This window comes from Nestor notabilis, unplaced genomic scaffold (assembly GCF_000696875.1).
Source record: "Nestor notabilis isolate BGI_N333 unplaced genomic scaffold, ASM69687v1 scaffold9853, whole genome shotgun sequence".
Classification (NCBI taxonomy): domain Eukaryota; kingdom Metazoa; phylum Chordata; class Aves; order Psittaciformes; family Psittacidae; genus Nestor; species Nestor notabilis.
Window position 1 is genome coordinate 151,068 of NW_009922368.1, and position 12,294 is coordinate 163,361.

General features: G+C 37.7%; 2 protein-coding genes and 1 non-coding gene across 3 annotated transcripts in view; 1 reads left to right on the forward strand and 2 right to left on the reverse strand.

The window, feature by feature from the left end:
* LCTL (lactase-like) overlaps positions 1-1,171 on the forward strand; it is a 9,282-nt gene extending 8,111 nt beyond the window's left edge. The window contains exon 13 of the mRNA XM_010011580.1: positions 1,056-1,171. Within this exon, the coding sequence (XP_010009882.1) occupies positions 1,056-1,171 (116 nt within the window). The remainder of the gene's footprint in view (positions 1-1,055) is intronic.
* On the reverse strand, positions 51-123 carry TRNAV-CAC. Its single transcript has one exon. It is a non-coding gene; the product is annotated as a tRNA-Val (tRNA).
* Positions 1,172-2,156: 985 nt separating the features above from the next.
* On the reverse strand, positions 2,157-12,159 carry ZWILCH (zwilch kinetochore protein). The gene is made up of 17 exons (XM_010011579.1): positions 12,112-12,159; positions 10,874-10,969; positions 10,649-10,767; positions 9,069-9,265; positions 8,794-8,873; positions 8,344-8,499; positions 8,039-8,110; positions 7,613-7,706; positions 6,881-6,936; positions 5,898-6,000; positions 4,929-5,008; positions 4,533-4,689; positions 3,821-3,849; positions 3,293-3,429; positions 2,920-3,015; positions 2,714-2,832; positions 2,157-2,248 (listed from the first exon to the last, which is right to left on the reverse strand). Exons 2-17 carry the CDS (start codon positions 10,895-10,897, stop codon positions 2,157-2,159), a joined length of 1,611 nt encoding a protein of 536 aa, XP_010009881.1. The 5' UTR covers positions 10,898-10,969; positions 12,112-12,159.
* Between the last annotated feature and the right edge of the window lie 135 nt (positions 12,160-12,294).

The window sequence follows — 12,294 nt, forward strand, 5'->3', positions numbered from 1 at the left end:
CTTCCCCAAGCCTGAAGCATCGCATGGGGAAAATAAGAGTATTGGAGGGCTGTTTCTGCCCGGTTTCGAACCGGGGACCTTTCGCGTGTGAGGCGAACGTGATAACCACTACACTACAGAAACCTGCCACATTTGATTGTTACATAAAAAAGAACTATAAAAAAATGGGCTCAGGACTTGCCTAAGGTAGTATCAAGTCACATTTCTGCTCTTTCATACTCCTGGTAGCAAAGCTGACACCACCACAACTTCCAGCAGCTGCTCAAGAATACCCAACACAGCAGACTTTGCCTACAGTACCCACAGTGCTAATGCATCTCACTCAAGACCTTCCTAGTGTGATTCAGGACCTTTCACAACTCCTGAACTAGAAAAGTCTACCACGATGGGTTTCTGAAACTTTTAGGAAAGATGAAATAAGTATTATAAAGTCTCAGGAGGAGGATGAGCTAAATTCCACATGCTAGAAAAGGTCTAAGCAGTCATCCTGAACGTAGTCTACTTCAGCCTCAGCTGCTGCTGAGTAATATGTTCTATGTGAATTAACTGCTTACTGAACTCTTTGAGGCTTATCTGTGGAGTAAAACACTACAAAATAAAACCCCTTTAATTTTTCAAAGAAAAATCATAGAAAGGCTGAAGATCTTCCTGAGGATTTCTCTTTGACAACTTCTTTTCTACCTTTCCCTTGCGGTGGGGAGAACACAAATCAAAGGAACAGTAGAATACTGCTGATGCACTGAAGCTAACTCATGGCAAGCACAATATTTGCAGCCCTTTGAGTACTGACATATCTTCAGAAATTTACCTTGGAAAATAAAAAAGGGAAAACTATCACAGATTTGCTCCAGCTTTTTACAGACTTACGGATTTTTCTGTTTGTTGTTTATGTCAATATTTAACAAAGTAATTTTAGCCATAAATGTTAAAAAAAAAAATAAAATCCTTAATCTATGTTAACTCTAAGTTAAGAATTAGTATACTCCAGAAGATTGTAAATGTAATATGTAAATGTAGTATGTAAATGACTTACATATTATTCATTCAAATTTTAGATTCCCTGATTGCTCACATGGAAATGGTGACAGAGATTGTTCTTCCTACAGTTTTCACACTCTGCATACTCATCAGTATTGTCCTACTAATATTCTACCTTCGAAATCACAGTTAAACTTGCATGCTTACACACACCTTCATTTTGCCTAACAAATAAAGTGCAGCTGCTTTATTATATTGGTTAATGTTTAGCACAGGTGCCTCTTTTTCTACCACTCCAGAATGGAATATTAGAAAGGGATAAGAAATAAGATTTACTGAGGAGAAACCAGAAAATATAGAGATTTATAGTTTTTAAAAATCATGAATATTGGGGGTTTCCTTACTCATCAATAATTTTCCTTTACACAAAACATTTGTCTCATTATTTAATCAGCATATGCAACACTATGTAATTGTTCAAAGTTACACTACAAAAACATCACAAACTATCTGATCAACATCATGTGTGCAGCTGTGACACCAACATGTTTAAATGCTTATGCCCAGCCAATTATACTGAAGAAAATATGCAAAAGTATGCAAGAAAACAGTTAAAATAATTCACTTTGTATTGAGGGGAAAAAAATAATCTGAAGAGGAGAGAGAAGTAAATCCAAGAATACTCCAAAATACAGCGACAAAAGAAATCAAACTGTCAGAAGTCCACAGTGCCCTGGATGAACAGCTTTCCAGATATACTTGCATGATGAAATGTCACTTGGCCCAGGAAAACATGACAGTACTGCTTGTTTTGTTGGCTTAAGATAATTCACCCTTTGAACAGTGTCTGCATTCTTAAATAAAACTAAAATTTAAACCCCAAAGGGCAGCACTTTATTGAATGTTTGTAAAGATATGAACAAAAATATCTACTATATTTTCAAAATAATTATACTGTACAGTCATCATTGCACAACATTTATAACAAACGGCATGCAAACAGGAATTAAGACCATGTATGCCAGTCATACTTGGAGCACACTAAAGCAAGTAACTCAGTAAGATGTACTGTTCTTCAGATCACAGAGTGTTTCTAAATATACTGTCGGGACACACATAATACTGAGCTTTCCCCTTTACTGTACCTTTCAAGTGCCTGCCTGCAGAGAAACATGCATTTATGTGAAATGCACCTGACTGCACTTAACCACTGTAATAAAATACATTCTTTCTTCACTGCTTCCATTAACTGTGGAATCGGACAAGAGACCTGCATAGACAGAAGAATAAAAACGGGATTAGCCACTGTCCTTGGAAAGAGAAATTGTAGAGATTGGGTCATGCAGCAGCTTCAAGAACTGGTTTTAAAACTTCAGTTTTGCCTAGAGGAGCACTTCCTGACAGAAGCTGAGAATAACAGGAAAGCTTTACCCTGTAGAAAACCTCTACCCAGAAGGCGAATGATTTCTATGTGATTAATTCTTCCCCATTCTCATGTCTTTTCATTGCTCTGCATGTTTGCAGCAAGGCATGTCTGCTCTCCTTCGCACCTGCTTGCTTCTCTGACCAGCATTCAATAACAGGCAAATTTCTCCTCAAACCCATTCTCAGATACACTGGCAAAAATTTTAGAAACAAGTATAAGATGCTGAGGAGAATGCTTAATCATGTTGTATTTGGAACCATTCTGTCATTTTAATTCTAAAAATATAACACAGCAACAAACACTTGTTACCTGTATTGTTTGATGTCATATGTTCAACTGGAGGATTAGTACTAACTTGCCATGTTGTTTTAACCTCCTTCGGTCCATGCCCACTACTTATGTCCACCTTCCATACTTGTAGGTGATCACTGAGAGAATACCAAAAAATGTCCAAATTCAGTCAGGTATTTGGTCACATCTCAGTTTTATGTTGCAAACACTGAAAGTTCTCTTACTCTTCATAGAACTTCTTGACGAGAGCTGATCTGATGGGGAGCTGAAACACATGCTTCTCATCTAGAGGGTTTTCCCTATAATACTTCATGCAGATTCTACAATAGACAACAACTAGTTACTTTCTTTGAAGAAATGCTTGTGCAACACTGCATAAACCTTGTGCAACACTAACTGTACTCTCTGATTTTATGATTTCCATTCATTTTCAATTTTAGTCACAAAGCAAAATTTAGCAGAAAGATCCAACTGCTACTTCTGCAGTCTCATCATCAACATTAAGTATGTCTGCTTTTTAAAGTTTCTTTACAACTGCTGAAAAGAGTCTATTTCTTATTGTCTTTTAAAAGCAAGAAGTAAAAATTAAATAATTACTGTGTCAAAGGGAAGAGGTTCTCGTGTTTGAACTGAAGTAGGACTGTACAGCTGACCATTATTTCCAACATATGGTGAAGCTTTTGAACACGATGAATTTGCTCTTGTAAATCCACCAATGTGGAAGTGAAGTAATCCTGGAACAGCAAACAGCTTCTGCTCTTAACAGTACATTCAATTTCTACAGTCACACAACACAACCTCAGATTACCAAAATCATTTTCCTGCTTCTTTTGAGAAAGCAAAATTTTAAGAATGACCCAGCAGACTCAGAACTAAGTTCCATGCTGTCAAAGTCTGAGCAGAGGTTCACTGTCCTGCCTGACAGCAACCCATATCAGACACCTAGGAAATCATATAAGGAAACAACATTGACATTTCTGCAGTATATTGTTCCATCTCGTGATTTGCAATTCAGTTTCTCAGCTTACAGAAATGATATGTCTCACATCCCCCCCCACCATCAGCTAAGTGTGCTCTACTTTATACTGCTTTCACAGCTCAAAAAAAACAAATAAAGCATCTCACCAAGTAGGTTAATGTTGCAAGTTCCTGGCCTGGGAAAAGAACAGGGGGAAGAAAATAATATAATTACAGTTTACTACATGAAATATAAATACCATTCAGGTAATCAGACAGGGAGTTCTACCAAAGAAAAGTGCAGTCACTAGGACTGCGGTATTATTTGATTACACATTGAAGACAAGGAAAAAACCCTGTGGCATGGCAGTGGTGTTCTTTTGCTTACAACCAGGGCTCCACAGTGAAGAAACCGACACATATTTCAAGACAACCCCTGTCTCTGGGACATACAGGCTTACAAATAGTGAAAATAAAAAAGCAAATGAAACAAAACATGAGAACAAGATGACAGAACAAAAAGGAAATGAAGAAATGAAGATATAAAGGAAAAGAAAGGGGGTAATAACAATGTTAAAATGCAAACCCCACCCAGAGATTCAGAAAAACAAACAACAAAACTATAACACTGAAATACTCAAATTCCAATTTGATAAGGAAACACACAATTATACAAGCTATAATTATTTTGAAACAAATACTTTTTTAAAATTTTGAAGCCAAATACAACTAAAAAGTACAATAATTAAAGAAGGCTGAAAACAGCCCTTCAGCAGATGGAAGCGGAAGCAAGATCAAGAGTACCAAAACAATCATTATTTCCTGCATGGAATACCCCTCCTCTTGAATTTCTAACCATGTTAACAGCTACCAGGCTTACCTATGAAAAAACTGACATAATCCTTCTTCATCTTATCCAAACCAATCTCCAAGAGCATTTGAATCGGAGTGATGCCAGTGAGAGAAACGGCCTCTATCTTTCCATGGTAAGACTGTTGAATCAATTTACTCAGCAAACTGCTACTCCCGTGATGAATCTGAAAATTTGAAAGGTTTTCTTGTGATGTAACTGTGTACAAGTCATAAACATTGATCAGAAGTACAACACCTGGAAACAGAGGCAACCTGTGACACCTCAAAGTCATTTGAAAACAATACAACACAGAAATGAGGGCCAGTTGAGTGACAAGAATTACACTGTAGTTCAAACAACTCAAAATGTTAACATTTATTGTGAAATACAGGTACAAATTTATTGTGAAATACAAAAACATACCCAGGGCTGTATCTCACCACGTTCCAGGGATTTTAGGATCAGTGTGAAACATGCTATCAACTCCTGATAGGAACTGACACCTTAAGAAAAAAAGGTGCAATATTTTATCAATCTAGGCTCTCTCTCTAGCCCTTCAGTCAGCAACAATAGGCCGAAATGTGCTTGCCAGAACAAAACCCCTTATTTAAAGAATGAAATCTAAAATGCCAGATTGTACTGCTTTTTGTTAAGTTGGTCACATTATGACTTTAAAAAGGGTTATTCTCAAGCAACAATGCCCAAAAGAGACCACTGAACTGCATGTGACTGTTGGAGAACAGCACACAGCAGAGACAGATTGTCACATAACATAGTTTGGCTACACTCTCTCTATATACATTGAAGCCGAACACATTTGATAAATTTAACTGAACAGTTATTGCACTAAGTAGGAATGAATGGGATTTAAAAGAGGCATAAGTCCATCCCTCAAAAAGAAAGGAGCTGTTTTACTCTCTGAAACAGCTTAACGGAAGTTAATTAGTGATCTGAAAAAAACAGTATTAAGTAAATTAAAATGTATTTTACTGAAGGACCATGAGTGGTATTACAAGAATGATGTTTACATGCATCTTTATTAACTTAAAAGTTGTCCTTCAGATCTAGAAAGACAAATGATTTCTAAAGCTTCCTATTCCAGAGAAAATGAGTACTGATTGCTTTGTACCTTTTACAATCAAATCAAATGAAATATAGTATCTGCTACTAGATGCCTGTCCACCTTTATGTGTTGTAATAAAGTATATAAACTCAATTAACTAAAATTAGCTTGGAGAAAAAGCCTGTTGATAACAATTTTCTGAAGAGCTAATTAGTCCTTAAAACTGAAATTCATATTCATTTCACTGAGAAAGCAGTACAGAATAGTAGACACAGAGAACAGAAGAATTAATGGAAACCAGATGAGGCAAAATCCCACAACACACTTACTTTTCATTTTGCACCATAATTGTTCAGCAAAATCCAGGTCTCCTCGCTCACTGAAGATTGATTTCATTGAGCTGTCCACTGCCTCTGTGTCACATTTGATTTTCTGAAAGAGTTAGTTTGTCTTAAGTAAGAAACAATGTCTAAGATTCAAAGGCCTTAGGAATTAAATTTTTCTCCAGAGATCAAAACTGGGTGCATCGCTAATTTTTCCCCTTTTCCAGGGAAACTACCACCTATAAACTAGTAATGTATAGTAATTTGGAAGCATATTTTTATTTAAAACTGACACTAATTCCATTCAGAATTACCACATTGGATACTTGCTACCTTTGGAGCAGGAAGTGAAGCCTACCATCAGAAAGACTTGATCACAGCCAACTAAAGCTCAATCAAACTGTCTACTAAAAACCCCTCATCAAAATGGTCCCTTTCTCCTTGCAATGGCACGATGCACAAAGCACTGTTAAATAGCAAGAATAGAGCCCAGCAAGCACTAACTCAGAATGACCTATGCTACACTGAACTTACAGATGATTAAATAACGGTATGTACACCCAGCAGTGCCCTTGGAGACCAAAATCAATACATACATAGCTTCTCAAAACAGAAAACTTTTCCTGTCATCCTCATCCTAATTATTCTGGTTTAGCTGTTACAAAAAACATTACATTTTTAGCTTATCAACAAAACAAAAGTTCCCTCTCAATAGGGGAAAGACCCAAATCTTTTCCTATAGACTGAAAGGGAAAAGAAATCTGAATTTGAATCTGTCCATTGCTTTAGAATATCATAAACCTCTAGATAAATAGGACAGACACCCAACTGATACCATTAAATTGGCCCCAAAGCATTACATTAGCCAAGAAAAGCAAATTAACAATAGAACATAAATAATATACTATATATTATAGAAAATATTATGTAAGTCAAAATTTGACATAACTATAGTTATAAGGGTAACAAGCTGACAAGGCAATTGGTACCTCTGTTCCATCCTTGTTTCCAGATACACAATATCCATCCAGCTTCTTCTTTAAATCTAACAGAGGAGAAAAATAAATTTCACCACTATGAAATAAAAAATACCATCAAACCAATGGTATAAATCCCCAGAGACATTATCATGAACAAATACCCTGACTGGATGGCTAATAGACAAAATGTATCCATTTAGAAACTGGTTTTACTAGGCAAGGATATAGTCTGAAGATAAACTTTCTCAGCATTTTTTATTTTAAGCTCTGCATTTTCCCCATATGCCTTTACTACGTACCATTATCTCAGTACTACCTTGTGAAGTACCAGTGTGGAAGCAGTAAAGGGCAGCAGGTGGTCTGGTAAGTGTCTGGCTTTCTTCTACCTGTATTTGTCAGCTGTCGTTTGGTTTATGTTTTGTCTGGTTTATGTTTTGTCCAAGTTTAGTCTACATACCAAAAATTTTACAGTTGCATCTGAACAGCTTTTGGTGCATCCCTACATCCAATTCCCTTTTTAGGTTTGTTTTCTAGTATCTTAAACTTCTGACAAGACACACAGTGTTCACCAGTTTTCAGAAGGAATCAGTAATTTTGGATGCTTTAAGTTGTCATCAGAATAGTTTCCCCACCACCAAAAGGACATCTGACACATTTAAAGCTCATGTGGAATTTTCTTTTATTTCTGTGAAATGTGCCATCCCTCCCTCCCCGTCTCCCCATGTAACAAGCAGCAGTTACCAGTCAGAAATTCCTGGACCAGTTCAACAGCAGGTTTGGACTCTAACAGCTCAGGCCACTCAGTTACACCCGTCTTCAAACCTTCAGCCAAAGCCTAGAGGCAGCAGGAACATTGAAACAACACAAATCAGTTCTTGTGTGAGGTTCTGCACGTGTCATACTTCAAAAAGTAGTTAATTTCTCCAAGAATCACACATCTCTCTCTGTACAGCCAACCATGAGCTTAGAAACCTCTTGAATTCCCTGGCTTGGGTGTTCGTGTGTCCTCTTTGTATTCAAGGTTCCCAAAACTGAACTCAAAGTTTATTCTAAAATAAAAGTTTATAGTTATCTTTGAAGCATCTGGTGAAGTTTTAAATAAATTATTAACACATAAAATCACAATTCCATGCAAGTCTGAAACAGGAACTTCTCACTTATACTTACAAGGAGAAACTGCAGCTCCCTGTACAGCTGATACACGGGACTTCTGGGGTCCCCGGGCTCCAGTGCAATATTCTGAAAGTTCCAGAAGTTTATGTCAGTGTCAAACTTCAGAACAAGCGTCCTAAAATTGTCACTAGTGAAATGCATATTAGCATAACTGGTAATTCAGATTTTGAACACTTCTCTTGCTTACATAAAGAATAACGAATGCAAACATCAAGAGGCAAACTTATTTTCTAACCTTTATACTACTCGGGATGTAAGCCACAGAAAGAGCTTGGGCTTGTTTGCTCTTCTTGACTTACCAGTGTGGCAGCTGAAATTAGTGGGGGTGTCTCCAGAATCTTATCTACAGTATTCCACGTAATATCAATACAGATATTGCTTTCAGATTCTACAGTTGTGCCCTCAATTGCAGCAGCTCTGATAAGTTCATATTGAGCAAATCCTTTTGTTGTCACCTAGAATGAATAGATTTAAAATCAAAAACCCACAACATTGGTTGTTTTGTATTCACGCAAAATGCAAAATCATTTTAAAAGCATTTCACACACAGAGAAAGGGCTAATATCAGGCAAATTCATTACAACATAGGGAGCTCAAATATTTCTTCAAGAGAGACCGTTACACTAGAGACTCATACTAAGGCGAGTTTCTAAACAGAATCTATAAAGCTTCCCAAAACCAGCATCATCAATCCAAAAGCCAGAGTTTTTAAACTTAGATTGGAGACATGACAGACTGTAAAAACTTACAACAGATGAATGATGCTTTATTCTATGTGTCATTTTGAGCTCTTCCAGGTTTGCAAAACAGGTTTTATCAGCTGTAGGACCTAGGAAAGGAAAAAAAGTTAGAATCAAAAAGTCTCACTTGACACAATTCAAATTTGGAACTTTTCTCTCCTTTTATCCCCCCGTTTTTAAAACAGGGCAGTACCAAGCTAACATCGACAAAGACAGCATCACTACATCAATATTCCCACATATTTAAGCCTTCCACATTTCATTATGTGTCATTATAACCTTACCATCACATGTAACCATATAAAAATTGATCCCTGTGATTTTGTTTCCAGCTTTGAGAGGCTCAGCTCCAAGCCAATAGGTATGTTCAGGATCAGAACCGTCACACCTTATCCAGAGGGGAGGAAGCACAACCACTTCACTTAGCTCCAAGTGGGTCATGTTTGGATTTTGAACCATGGCATACAAGGAAATCAACTGTCTGGAAATACGAATGGAAAAAAATAAATAAGATGCCAGCAAATATAGCTAAATCTAACCCTTATGTAAAACCTAACTCCTGTCTACCATGCTCTGTTAGCAGACACTAAATCATTCTGCAAGAAGAATGCAGCATCATAATCCTCTTTCTACAGCTTTCTTTGCTCACCTACCCCCAGACAGTCCTGTGGCCTACAACTGGCAGGGACCCAGAGCATCTCCATAAAGTGAATCACTTTACTATTTGCCTATTGGTCTAACTTTTATACCATTCTAACAACAGTTATTTTTAACCTATTGCTCTAGCTTTCACACCATTTTATTTGTAGCTTATCATGTTTAGTTCCTGACTTATAGTTTGTTTTTTAACAACCCTCACCCTCTCACAATCAGTCCCAGAATAGCCAGTCTCTCCTCCTCAGCCAGATGTCTTGGTATCTTATGCTCTCTCCTCCTCAGCCAGGTGCTTGATTGCACAATGTACTTGGTTTCTTCTTTAACTCTTTCTTCTCCAGCCAAGCAGTTACTTCTCTTTGGCAATAATCAAATAGTTTCCATTGTCCCCACACAATCCCACTAACCTCATGGGACAGCTCACAAATGCTTTCTCAGTACCTTGACTTCAACTACTTTGTTAGGAATACTGTTAGCCAGGGGAACCAATTTTGCAATCTCCTCACTCAACTAATCAGTAACTTTACTTGGGGGGATTGAAAATAATACAGGTTCTGAATATTGAGAAGAGAGACAAGAGTCGCAAAAGAAAATTACATCAAAATGACACTTACTTTGCTCTTCTGACAGAAAGAGCCACTGGTCCAGAACTCTCCTCTGATAAAAGCTCAGAGGCATAAATGCCATCATCTGTTTTTGATTCTTCCATTGAGTCACTTTCTTCATTGGGTTTCTTGAAGAGAAATACACAGGTAAGTCAGAAAAATGGAAGGTGTGTGAAAATAGTTGATTTGGAATTCAAAAGTCTGGGTTAATCAACAACTAACATACATCTCCTCCTCAGCCAGATGTCTTGGTATCTTATGCTCTCTCCTCCTCAGCCAGGTGCTTGATTGCACAATGTACTTGGTTTCTTCTTTAACTCTTTCTTCTCCAGCCAAGCAGTTACTTCTCTTTGGCAATAATCAAATAGTTTCCATTGTCCCCACACAATCCCACTAACCTCATGGGACAGCTCACAAATGCTTTCTCAGTACCTTGACTTCAACTACTTTGTTAGGAATACTGTTAGCCAGGGGAACCAATTTTGCAATCTCCTCACTCAACTAATCAGTAACTTTACTTGGGGGGATTGAAAATAATACAGGTTCTGAATATTGAGAAGAGAGACAAGAGTCGCAAAAGAAAATTACATCAAAATGACACTTACTTTGCTCTTCTGACAGAAAGAGCCACTGGTCCAGAACTCTCCTCTGATAAAAGCTCAGAGGCATAAATGCCATCATCTGTTTTTGATTCTTCCATTGAGTCACTTTCTTCATTGGGTTTCTTGAAGAGAAATACACAGGTAAGTCAGAAAAATGGAAGGTGTGTGAAAATAGTTGATTTGGAATTCAAAAGTCTGGGTTAATCAACAACTAACATACACACTTACTGCTTTCTGCAAAATATAAATCATATTGTTTCCATTCCAAAATCTTTCAATGGGACTTTTGCAGCTATCACCAATCAAACAGATCTCTACATCAGTCTGAAAAAGAAAAAAGTTAAACTTTTTAATACACTACACATAAAAGCTGCATTCCAGCACGTTTTTTATACCAGAAAATGCAAAATTTGTTTAATTCCATAAACTGCTTTCCAACCCTATCACAACCATTCATGAATCTAAGGCTGGCTGATTTCAGGAGAACACAGTTATTGCATGCCCTAGGTGGAATCAGAACAGCTGTGGAAATGCAACAGCTATTCTCTCACCAACATGGAAAATTTAATCTCTAACAGGTTGATTCTGTAAGAAGCTGAAGTTTGATTTGATGAACAAAACTTCGGATAACCTGAGATATGAGGGATCCTTGTTGTCACAACTGCAGTCACCAGATATCATTGAGATGGAGAACACTCATATACAGTAACATTAAATATCAACTACTCACTTCTCTGAATGTCTCATGAGAGCCCTAAACACTGTTTGGAGACATTAAATAACTCAAGCCTGTTCTCGAGAATGAAGAAATACCAATCTGTATTTGGGCTTTTCCACACACAGACAAGTACTGTTAGATTCTTTGCATCTAGTCTGGTTTTCATATTACTGTATACTTACACAGCACCTGATTTTATTTTCAAACTATTAGCAAACTTAAATTCCAAGATGAATACAACTAAATAGCACTGACATTTCCCAGCCACTCCTGTGTTCCAAAAGCCATTAGAAGCAATCGCTATTTTCACACTGATATCCCAAAAGTACTTAAACAAAAGCATGCCATCAGAAGCTGCAACTTTGAGGCATGAAAACACTGCCTAGGGCAGCCGCCACTCCGCCGCAGCTCTTTCCCCCCCATTACCACACACCTCCTGCACCCCACTGAACCTCCACAGTAACACTCTCACACGTACTTCATCCTTACAGCCATTTTTAACAAGTTAACCGCTAGCCGGTGCAAAGCAGCAGGTAGAACTAGGAGTGAGCAGAGCGGAGAGGGCTGCTGCTAACCAGAGACCCGCGTCTCTCTGCGCTGAGGTACAGGCAGATTTCGGAGGTGCTGCTGAGGTAAATTTTCCTTTTACCGCGATATTCTCGCACACACCTCAGCTGCTGATCGATGGCTGCGCATTTTAAGCATACACACTCAGGTTACGTGGCTGTATTTTCACATATATGTTTACCTCAAAGAGATACGGATATTCAGGGATACTTTCCCTTCCTTCTTCATATATTCTGGAAGAAAATATTAAAAGTACGTTAACGCTTAAGGTACACAGAGGTTTTTTCCTCAACATTCCTCATTAAACAATAAACATAACTACTTAACCACGCAGTCCTACAAACAGAGCCCCTGCAGCGTCCCA

Excerpts from the sequence above, each read along its gene's own strand:
- ZWILCH (XM_010011579.1), bottom strand. The coding sequence starts at position 10,897 with ATGATTTATATTTTGCAGAAAGCA. Across the intron at positions 2,833-2,919 it reads GTCAAGAAGTTCTATGAAGA|TGATCACCTACAAGTATGGA; the intron begins GTAAGAGAACTT and ends GTATTCTCTCAG. Across the intron at positions 2,249-2,713 it reads TATGACATCAAACAATACAG|GTCTCTTGTCCGATTCCACA; the intron begins GTAACAAGTGTT and ends CTGTCTATGCAG.